General features: G+C 33.5%; 2 protein-coding genes across 3 annotated transcripts; one reads left to right on the top strand and one right to left on the bottom strand.

Moving 5' to 3' along the window:
* Positions 1-1,521: 1,521 nt before the first annotated feature.
* Positions 1,522-6,178, bottom strand: LOC100787189 (myb-like protein X). Its single transcript, XM_006601820.4, has 4 exons — positions 5,917-6,178; positions 5,109-5,804; positions 2,997-4,017; positions 1,522-2,725 (listed from the first exon to the last, which is right to left on the bottom strand). Exons 2-4 carry the CDS (start codon positions 5,184-5,186, stop codon positions 2,238-2,240), a joined length of 1,587 nt encoding a protein of 528 aa, XP_006601883.1. The 5' UTR covers positions 5,187-5,804; positions 5,917-6,178; the 3' UTR covers positions 1,522-2,237.
* A 2,690-nt stretch (positions 6,179-8,868) lies between these two features.
* LOC100499841 (uncharacterized) lies at positions 8,869-10,952 on the top strand. 2 transcript variants are annotated; one of them, NM_001399547.1, is made up of 5 exons: positions 8,956-9,022; positions 9,430-9,565; positions 9,663-9,731; positions 10,463-10,569; positions 10,643-10,935. In NM_001399547.1, the coding sequence occupies exons 2-5, from the start codon at positions 9,442-9,444 to the stop codon at positions 10,772-10,774; spliced, it is 432 nt and encodes a 143-aa protein (NP_001386476.1). In that variant the 5' UTR covers positions 8,956-9,022; positions 9,430-9,441; the 3' UTR covers positions 10,775-10,935. The 2 variants fall into 2 exon arrangements, with proteins under 2 accessions (XP_040867522.1, NP_001386476.1); XM_041011588.1 differs by having other exon boundaries at positions 8,869-9,022; positions 9,430-9,731; positions 10,643-10,952.
* The last annotated feature ends 764 nt before the right edge of the window (positions 10,953-11,716 follow it).

The following is an 11,716-nucleotide window of genomic DNA, read 5'->3' on the forward strand; positions in this document are numbered from 1 at the left end:
CAAAATTCCATTTTATCGTTGAAAGTTGTAACTTAATTTTAAAAAATTATCCAAACTTTAAGGGGAATTTAGTAAGAGACATATAAATCAAGATGTCTACTCTCTAGTTACGGTTTATAGGTTTTATGTTAGTCACTAAATTTTTAACCATATACCCAATTGTATTCTTGTTTCTATGTTGATCAAAATGCTATAAGTATTTTACTTTCAAAAAATAAAGTGATGAGTGATACTATCATAAATGATCTCAAATTTGACACAATATTTAATTTTTTAAAATTATGTTTTTAATCTTTTATTTTTTACAAAATTCATTTTTAGTTGATCATCTTTTCACAAAATTTACTTTTGGTCTCTTGATTTTTAGACCAATCTTTATCTCTCAACTATGTTCATTATTATTTTTAGTCCTTACCATCAAATATCATTATATTAAGAATGATGTGATAGTCACATGACTTATTATTTGGACTACTAATTTAACTAACAATCACATTATAAAATGTTATTGGTTTAAAATATTTTCTAACAATTTTATGGAACTACAAATTTTTTGACCGTGCAAAACTGCCAGAAAATAATTTGAAACCTTGAAGAAGAAAAAAATAAAGATGTAGTAAGTAAAATCAACAACCTAAAATACACAAATTTACAAACACTTAAAACTTGCAACACTGAAACTTGTCATTATTGTCTGGCTTTCTTGTCACCATCATCACCTCATGTTCACAATTTTTGCACAGCGTTATACCAAGAGTAAAAGAGTTCGTGGAAGCAAGATTAAAATGAAGAGAGTTTAATGTTTGTTTTACAAGTGAGTTAGGATATTAGGGTTTAGAAGTGTTCAAAGTTGGGGAGGTTTGAATTTTGGTGCTTAGGGTTTTGAATCATGAGTTCAATGATTTGTGATAAGAGTAGCAATGTGAGTTAGGCATGACAAACTAGCCTACCAGCTCACCATAAATTTGACAAGCAGGATAGAGTCTTCAGTCCACTAACTCATCAGCCTGCTACTAATTTTTTTAAAAAAAATAATATCAACATGAGTACATTAGGGTTTTCAAAATTAAAATATTCAAATTACAATTTCGCGTGTGACTATCTCTTGTTCAAGTATGAATGTAATTGATGTTATAATAGACTTAAGCTATCAAGTCAAATTTTGTTTCAAAGATTGGTGGGAAGTTGACACTGACAATGAATATCATAAATCTTTGCTACAGGGTATATCACTGTATATACAATATCACAAATTGCTTTATTTGTTGCTGGGCTTCTAGAACAGGTTAATTACTTTCCATTTTTGTTTCTTTTAATGAAAAAATTATTGAAATGGTGTGTAGATCGGATAGCTATTAACTTGAATCCCATAAGCGTCAGAAATAATTTAAAGAAATTAAGTTCGTGTCAATCGAATTGATATAGTAATATTCAACATCCTCCCCCATTTAATTAAATTTACTAATCAACCCTAAACATGTATTTTGTATCCAAATGAATAAATAAATATTTGAATTGATATTGACTAAATAATTAGGATATTCATCTGTACAGATATGAAAGTAAACTCTGTTAGCTAGTTGAGAAACAAGTCAATCATATCTTTGGTTGTATGATAACCCTTGTAATAGTTTTTAACTCAACACTGCCCATTGAAAGCAAGGACTTGCAAAATGATGAAATAACCAAGAAAATTTACAGGAAACCGAATAAATGAATCCGACTACCAAGACCCTTTCCCCCCTCTCTATCATACATATTCTAGTAAATAGGATTTCTATGTTACAAAACAAAATTGTGGTCTAGTTCTCTTACATTCTCATTCTCAACTAGAAAGAACTAGCTAGCTGCCCAGGAAAAGATCTAGGCAAAAATTATTTAAAAAAAAAAAAAAGTTGCACGAGCTTGCACGTCTCTTCCCCACAACCTGCGGCTGCCTTTCTTTATGAAGTCTAATCTGTAAACGAATTACTATGTCGTCGCGTGAAGTGAGAACTACTGCCCCAATCAAGCCTCCGCCAATACACCAAACATGTAAACACTTATGACAGATGCTTCCCTCCAACCAACTCAAAATCAAGACAAACATTATTTGTTGCTAGTGTGCAACTAACAAAAGAATGCATCAGAAAATAAGAATCAATTCATGGCTCCAGATGCTGTAGTTCCTCTCAAATAGAGGGTTCCTTGAGCAGATCAGGTATTTTTGAAGTATCATGTGCCACCTAAACAATCAGTCAGTATGGAATGACAAATGGCAGAGCAAAAATATCTGCTGGCTTTATATGCACAGCTTCTGCCCATACCTGTAGTGTATCCTCAACCTCTGAAGATTTCACTGCAGGTGTTCTTCCTTGCCAATGGCTGCTGCCAAACAACCACTCTTGGTCATCAAAATCAGACCACTCATCTACTTTGGGCACGGAATATACCTGACTTATGTATTTGCTATCTGGATGAGGTGGTTTTGCAGATGCTTCACTGACTGGAGCTGGCATGGTAGCAATGGGAGTGGGAGTTTTTGAGGAAACTGTGGATGGTAGAGCTTCGATGATGCCATTTATCTTGCGTTCTTTGTTATCAACCTTGATATTAGAGGCTGCTGCTAGCCTATCAGATGTATTCTGAAGGGAAATTTGGCAGGGTTCCAATATCCTCCCATTTTCAGTGAGATGAGAGAGAGATGGAGAGGGCTTTGGCAACTTACTGGGCCAACTGTCATTTGCTGTCAGAAAATTCAGAAATGAGTGTCAACCAACAACAAAATACATTATAATAGAAAAAATATATTAACCATTAAAATATGAAAATAATTATGTAGCAACATCAGAAATCTAACAAAATCTCATAGGATGGAGAAGTGTAGATATCAGCTATTAGGTCAATGAAATAATATTTTAAATCTAACAAGAGACATTCTAGTTTATCTAATTACAACCAGATGGGACCATTGAACAACAATAAGAAAATGATGATTCATCATGTATGACACTCACCATGCATAATTCCATTTGATTCAATGTCCTTCCGTTTCTTGAGATTTTCCCCAACAGCAGATTTCTCACAGCTGTGCCTGGAAACCTGTGTGAAAGAATTTGAACCTATTGTACCAGCTTTGCTGCTTTCTTTTAATTTATTCTGCTGCTCTCTGTTTTCATGTTCAACATTCTCCTTTGCTTTCTCCTCCTTTTTCTTCTCTTTACTCCTGTCTTTGTCCTTCCCATGTCCTTTTTTCCCCTTCTCTTTATTTTTCTTTTTATCTCCATGTTTATCATCTTTTTTCCCCTTAACCCTCCTCTCTTTTCCTTCAACTGTTGCTTCCAAAGGTTTGTAAATATTATTTTCCAAAGATTTGGGCATTTCATCAACCCTGGGATGAAATTTTCCAGCATTATTCTGAACTGTTGCATTTCCAACTGGTCGGGACTCACCCCAGATTCCTCTCCTATCAACCTTTCTAGTATCAATGCCCTTATCCTGAAGCCTTTCCTTACCATCAGGCCAGGTGTCACTACCCTTAGTAACCAATCTAACAGCCCCATCATTCTTTCTGTGTCCTGCAGTTGTAAACTTTTGAGCCAATTGATTCTCAGCTCCTCCATCATTATCCCTAATCCTCTTGTCCAACTCCAGGAGGAATTTAGAATCCTTGTTTTCCTCAGCCAAATGATTATTCTCTCTAACCTTCTCTCCATTGTTACTGGCAAACTGTTTGGTGAGTTTATCCTCAAGTAAAATAGCCTTCTTATCATTTGGTTTGATTTCCTTTTGATGTAATTTACCTGCATTGGGACCCTGAGCTTGTCCTGGAAAGTCTTTCTCAATTGCAGCACTGGTTTTGCTCTTATCTTTATCTCTGTCCTTGTCCTTATCTTTCTTTTTTTCTCTGTGTTTTTCTTTTTTGTCCCTCTTTTCCTTATGCTTTCCATCCCTTCCTTCTTTGTCTCTCTTTTCCTTACTTTCCTTCTTCTCTTTGTCCCTCTTCTCTTTTTTATGCTTTTTTTCTCTGTGCTTTTCCTGCAAGTTGTATGGAGAAAATAGATATTAAGACTAATAATCAAATGAGGAAACAAGCAAAATGACTTCACATCTCCATTCCACCCTGAAAAGAAATACAAAAGAGAATAATATCCATAGAAGAACCATAACAACATGGTCCTAGAAGATCCAGCTAAGAAAAGAACAAGACCATTAAATGCTCACTGTTCTACATGCAAAATACACAGCAACTAATCATTAATTTAGCCCTTTATAACCAAAGAAGAGATACAAAAAACAAAAACAAAGACAAAAATAAAAATCATTATTAAGCACAAGAAAAAAATTCAAAGCAGGAGACAAAAAGTATCTCTAAAGTGCTTGCAATATCTACAGATATAACATCTTACCTCGTGGTTGTTCTAAATGAAAAGGCATCAAGCCCAAAAGTCATTGTTTTACATCAAAATCATGTTTTCTCCAACATTCCACATATTTATCATACAAAAAGTAACAGTACACCAAAACCATCCAATAATAGACATGCTTTAATTCTCCACACTATCTCAGCTCAATAACATACGTCCAACTTTCCCACAATTTGTCATCTATTACTTTTCCCATCTGAAGGACTAATAAGTTGATGACAATGACAAGTTGTTTATTCAATTCTAATAACAGATTATGTTTTGACCCCTTCCCCTACTCCACATCAAACACATACAGCACCACAAAATCAGCAAAAACAAAAAATCCAAAACAAAAGCATTATTTTACAATGTATGACAGACAAAGTGGGTTTCACTAATATTTTTGCTTTTGCCCGGGAGTAATAAATATTATAGATGATTTAAAATAAATGATAAATCAGTACTCCTGGCATGAAAGTACAAATCAAATTCAGTTGAGAGAATAAACTTCCACAAAGGCAGTAGAATGATAAGGATTTGGTAAAAGATATTACTCTTAATGGTTTAACAAACAATTTGATGGTCCATTCACAAAGAAGCATCTTATATTATCAATGCACATTTAACACCTATACAGCTGACAAGAAAATTCATTTTTGCATCCCAAATCTTGATAATGAAACAAAATGCATATTGTGAATATAAGGAAAGTACGTTAACCTTTGTCAGTACATCCACGTCCTGTGCTGTAGCCTTCTTTTCATATCCTGGTGGTGGAAAAGGAAAGCAGCGCGACATTGCACAAAGTCCAGATATGTCCGGTGTATCTTCCTTGTAAAATTGAGAATTTTTTAATTAGTTTCCAGTAGCACTGTTCCAGAAAGGGAACCAACCAGCAACTATGCTCTTGTCCATGCACCATGTCACCGCATTCATTTCCAGCTTCAATATTCCTCCATAAGCTTCTTATTGACTATAAACACAAATTATGGGGAGCACCAAGGATTACTTTACTTGCCTTGACCAAATATGCAATCGGCGGAAACTAATATCATCAGAAATGAAGGAATGAAATGAACATGGAACACTGAAGCTGACAAACAGGATTCCTAGTACAGTGGTAAATGGTTGAGCTAAAACCCAATAAGTATATGCTTAGGTGTTGGGGCAGAGCTGCAATCAGATCCTCGGTAACAAGAAGTGAACAGTTTTGCCTTTGAGTGAAAAAGGAAGAGCCAGCCTGCGACTGAGTAAAGAATGAATTAATATAGACAATCCTCTTCCATGCTCATGTGAAACTTAAGAATGAGAAATCTCCAAGTAGAAATGCTGAAGCACAAAATTGGAAGGTATGAAGAGATCAGAGCTCATGCTCATTTCATGCAATCCCCCGAGAGGGTACGATCCAAGGAAACCCTAGAAAATCAAGTAAAAGAAAGAAGCTGAGTAGATAGCGGGAAACGGGAATAGCCAGAGAGAGAAAGAAAACCCTAATTCCAATCGAGCGAATAAAAACTTTTTGGGGTACCTAAGCAAGAATAATAAATAATAAGAATAGGAATCGATGAAAAGGGGCAGGGGTGAGATTGAAAGAGAGAGTTATTGGAATGGGCATTGTAGGAAGAGGAGATAAGATCTCTCTTTCTCTTCGGGGACAAAAGAAAAGAATCGTCTTGTCGAGATTCTGGGTTTTCTATTCTCCCTTCCCCTTACTACTGCTGCTGCTTCTTCTTCTTCTTCTGATGTGTTTTTGTTATAATGCTCCTTTCTTTGCGTTCTGCGTCTATCTATTCCCTTTTTTCAGGATTATTATTATTTCAAACAAATACACCTACAAAAATACGCCCTTAATAATAATATACCAATTTAAATTCTAATTCTACCGTTATTCATAAGGCTTCTACACACTTGCACTTTAATGCCATCAATTCAATGATTTCTTTCTCCTTTTATCTTTTCACAAAACTAACCTCATTATTTTGCCCACGGTTCGGATGGGCAATAGAATTAAAAATAGGCATATATGATTATGAATTTTAATTCATTTAAACTTTTAAATTTTAATTTTATCTTAGCTCAAAGGTAAATGAGTAAGATGATTATGGTCACTAAAATTGTCCATACAAATATTTAATTCAGGACTGAAATCTGAAATCACTGTTAAATTGAAATAACTTCACATCAATTTATTCATATCATTAATAGGAAATCCAATTTAATTTAAATATCCTAAAGATATTTTACAACATGTTTATTTGTGTTTTTTTTTATCTCTTGTTCACTTTTCCTTCACTACTTTTGACTAGTATTTTAGTATGTCCTTTACAAAAAAATTAATGTTTACTTTGTATAACTAAAGGTTATAATAAATAAATACTTCTAAATATATAAAGGGTTTTGCTATCCAAAGTGAGTCTAAGGAATTAAAATGGCAAAGTCTTTATTGAAATCCATAATAGACTGGTCTACGGGTTAAGTAATAAAAAATATAAACTTTGAATTTTTTGAAAAAATAATTATTTGAAAATGATTGACAAATCTAGAAAATTAAATTGTTTGGCTAAAATATATTTATGATTCTTCTAAATGTTTTGAAGTTTGGTTTTAGCCGCTCTAATTTTGTCTTGTTTTTCATTCCTCTAATTTTGGAATTCAGGGTCCTCAAAATAGTTTAGATAATCCTTTAATAACATGACAAAAAGTGTTTTGGATGGTGTTAAGGACCAAAAATGGCACACTTCAAAATGTTTTAATTACTATTTTGGTCTTCTAGCTAACATTTTGGCTAAAATTTAATTTTGGTTTCCTATTTTCAGATATTGGTAATTTTAGATCCTTTATTTTTCAAAAGTTTGCTATTTTGATCATTCCATCTAAAATGAAGATGTTGACCATCGAGTTTGGTTATGTTGACCAACATATGACAGAAACTGATTAGATAAATGATAGGTGAGTTGGATTTTTTTTATTATTACTTGAAAAATTGACATTGAAAAAAAAGAAATTTTAAAAAAATGCTTGAGGAAGGAATCAAAATGTTGATTCTCAAACCTTAACAGCTAAAATTTCCCAATCCTAATCCATATAAGAGGCGCATGAGGAAGAGCGAAGATTCGGCTCGGGAAAAAAAATCAGCATAGTACTACAAATCCCTTTTTACTCTAACCAAAGGTTGCAACTTTACATAACTAGTATAGGTGTAGCTAAAAAAACACAATAAACTATAAAAAGAAAAAAGAGGTGAAAGCGGCGTTGCTAACAGTTTCATGAAGGGAGAGGCTCAAAGTGAGAGGGTTATTCGATCTTAGGACTGTTCATGGTTAGTTTTTTTTAATAACTTAACAATAACTACTTAATAACCAATATGTCAAGTGGTTAGTATAATCAAGCCATAATCACTCATATAAACGCTTATATAATTGGGTATATATCATAATTGATTATGGATACAAACGATTGTCGATATATAGCTGGTTTAAAATTCCTTTTTTTTAGAGATTTAATGTTTGTTTTTACTCGAGATTTTGTGGATTTACTATTGCCGATGTGCATAGCTTCGTATTGCACAAAATTTAGTCACTATGTTTCTAATTTTTCATTGGAGAACTATTAGCAAGCATTTTCGGTCGGAAGCACAAAAGCCAAAATGAATATATTAAACCTCGGTGATTTTTAGTCAAATCCTACTCTATCATATGCATAAATTCAATTGCTAAACTGAGGTATGGTGTGAGACTATGATTATTTGAATTGGATTTCAAGAAATATGTTTCATTTGTTTAATTATGCCACTAAATTGAAGTTTTTTAAGTTAATAAGTTACCCAGTTATATGAGCAGTTTGCGTAAGTTTATTTTTTTAAAATAAGCAATTTCATGGTTTCCTAATGTATTTTTTCAAATTATTTTTATTTTAAATAAGCAGTTTTGTTTTTTTTTCAAGAAGTAAATTCTATGTATTTATTAAAAAAACGCTTATATAAATATCACTTATTTTAAAATTTAAATAACCTCACCCTATATTTATATTTAATTGAATTTTATTATATTGGGATAAGATTCAACGTATAGGTTCAAAAGGTTTGTAAGTGTTTTTATTGGGTAATGATATTGAAAATTTATTAACACTTCCTGTATACACTCATAAAATATAAATTTCATTCTTAAAAAAAAAGAAGATGTATTCTTAAACTTTTTAATAATTGAAGAATCTAATTAATTTTTTAAATAATTAAAATATTAAATTATATTTTATAATAATTAAAAACAAATTAAATTTTTAATTATAATTAAAGGACCAATAAAAATATAGAGAGACATGAAAATAAAAGAAGATAAGAACGATGACTCGTCCAAAAGAGGTTTGTTAAATTAGCGGATTGATCGTGTGCAGCGTAAGTAAGATAGTCCCGAAGATAAAGCCGTAAGTGTTGAAAGTCAACGAAGAAAAAGTTGAAGCAAACCAATAGGCAGCATACAACAGTAGCGGTTGTAATTTTAAAAATATAGACCTACTTGCACAAGATTTCATCGCACACTCTATAAAGCGGAAGATATTTACTACGCCTGCGCCTGCAAGTGTGAGTGATATTTGAGCTTAAACCCTAGCCGCTCTTCTCTTCATTCTTCACTTTGGTAATTTTCTTCTCTTCTTCATCCTTCTCCTATGACCTTGATGCATTTACCTGTTTGTTTTTGCTGTTCTTTTCTTATTTCTGCATTTGTTTTTGGCTCGAGGTGCAAATCTGCTTATCTGAAATGTGGGTTTAGGGTTTAGGTACAACTAATCATGCTACTGGGTTGGTGAGAAGGATAATGCTTTGAGCTTTGTGATGATTGAGTGCTTTTGTTGAGATTGCTTTAGGATTTCCTTACTTTGTGTGTTTTTATGTCTTCCAAATGGCGAGTACGATGTCTTGAAAGTTTTTTTTTTTTTTTTTGTGAAGTGAAGCATGTGACCTTTTTAGAATTTGTCATTCAGTTGTTATGGCTATCCCGATGATGTGTTTTTATTCTATTGATCCTTTCATTTTGTGTATCAGGAAACAATCATAATGGCGTTCTGTAATAAGGTTGGAAATGTCTTGAGGCAGGGTGCTGCTCGCAGCACACATGCCCCTGTTGCGTCCATGCTTAATTACATCCGCTGCATGTCTTCAAGCAAGCTTTTCATTGGAGGTATTCACTTCTGTTGGAAAAATAGTTGTGGATATAAACCACATACTTGGTCGCCTATTTTCTTATGGTTTTATTATTTTGGACTTTGCTATCTTAGGCCTTTCATATGGAGTTGATGACCAGTCTCTTAAGGATGCATTTTCTGGCTTTGGAGATGTGGTTGATGGTAAGTTCAGCCTGCTTTCATTGTTGTCATATGCTGTCCAATTTCAGTCCCCCGTTAGCCTCACTTTACCATATGTTCTTCGGTTTCCTTTGATGTCATTATAATATTGCCATGACATTGTGTAAATCCTTCTTCTGCCATTGCGACTCCTTTGTGGTGCAACTTCTGTGAAAACAGCTGTTGCAGTTGCAATGTGTGTCACGGTTTCAATTGGCTTCACATTTTTGTGACAGTGTGGGACTACTCACAACCTCCCTCCGTTCATAGTGTCTGACTCCCCCTCCCCCCGCTCCTTTAAATGTTTTCATAGGTATTTTGTCTTGAGTAATTGAAGTTTGCAGTTAATATTAATTTTAAAATAGCTGCTTATTCTTACTTGCTTATAGATTAATTTTTTATGCACATATTAATTGAGATTTTATTTCAACTGCTATGTAACTTGTTATTTGCCTGCAATACCATCTCTGCTATAAGTGGAATTTTGGCCCCCATCCTGCTGTTGGAATTTGTGTGCAAATTACCATTTTTTGTCTGGTTATTTCCACATGTGAATATTACTCAGAATCACAGCAAGCATAGCATTTTGTATCTTATTGTTAAATTGTGCTGGTGTATTCAAGGGAAAATTTCTTGGTTTATTATTGACAAAACTGGAATAAACATTAGAAGTGACTGGTGAGATTTCACAGCTGCTTTAAAAAATGACTGCCTGGTTTGGGTCTGTTTCACAGCAAAAGTTATAACTGATAGAGACAGTGGAAGATCAAGGGGATTTGGATTTGTCAACTTCTCCAATGATGAGTCTGCAAGTTCGGCACTCTCTGCAATGGACGGGAAGGTCAGAGTGCTTTTCTGTTTATATTGAACTTTTTTATTATAGTCATCATTATTGACATGATATAGTTCTGTAGGATCTAAATGGGCGAAGCATTCGGGTATCCTATGCAAATGATAAACCATCTGCACCTCGACCTGGTGGCGGTGGCGGTTATCGTGGCGGGGATTATGATGGTGATTTTGCTTCTCGTAGTGGTGGTTGGTGATCAAATTTTTGTTTGTTGCGCCTTCTGCTTAGTTGAGATTTTATGTTTATGCCTAGCACTTCGATTAAGGTGGTCACTCAAGTGGTAAAGTAGTAATTATTGGAATTTTATGTTTTTCCCCGTTACATTTCTTGGTTATGTTATTCTGTGATTTTAATGGAGCATTTGTTTCCATCTATTATGGTCAATGTGCATGTTAGGTTGTATTTCGAATTACTTTTCTTGGTTCGGTGTTTATTTTTTCAACCACTAAAATAAAGTAGGTGTTTTCAATATATTTTGTCATTATGACTTGAGAAAATGGCCTGGCACTACCACCTTTTATGGTGACAGTAAGTATGCCAGGAATTTTATTTTTTATCAAATGCTTCCATGATCAGATTTCAGAGAAACTAGTTTGAATTGTTTATAGGGTGTTCTGCCCTTAAATTGACACGATTACTCTTGGGCCTGTGGATTCTTCTGAAGTCTTCGGTTGTTCTAAATATGGGTTTGTTATATTTGGGCCTATGAAATCTAAAAGCCACGAAAGGAGATTAATAACTTGGACAATCAGTTTGATTACACGGGCCTGTTGTGTACCGTTTGTTAAGTATTTTTATTTAGATTTATCATATTCACAATTTTGTAGGTAACTATCTATTCTCTTATTGTAATTCTCTTTAACAACCCGTCATTTAATTTAAATAAAAATTAAATAAGTTTTAATTACGAAATCCAATAAATGCGTTGTTTTTTCAAACAGCAATAATAAAATTAATAATAAGAGACTTCTGTCGTGCGGTTTTGCAATTTCGTATATTTTTTGGAACCCCGAAGCCTGCAGTCCATGTATGGGACGAATAAATTGTGAGGAAATAAAAGTAGAGAGAAATTTGATATGGTTGATAGGCTTGAAATGATTTTTAAATTTCACATTTAGTTGCGAATAGACCATTATGT

Source organism: Glycine max, chromosome 18 (assembly GCF_000004515.6).
Source record: "Glycine max cultivar Williams 82 chromosome 18, Glycine_max_v4.0, whole genome shotgun sequence".
Taxonomy (NCBI): domain Eukaryota; kingdom Viridiplantae; phylum Streptophyta; class Magnoliopsida; order Fabales; family Fabaceae; genus Glycine; species Glycine max.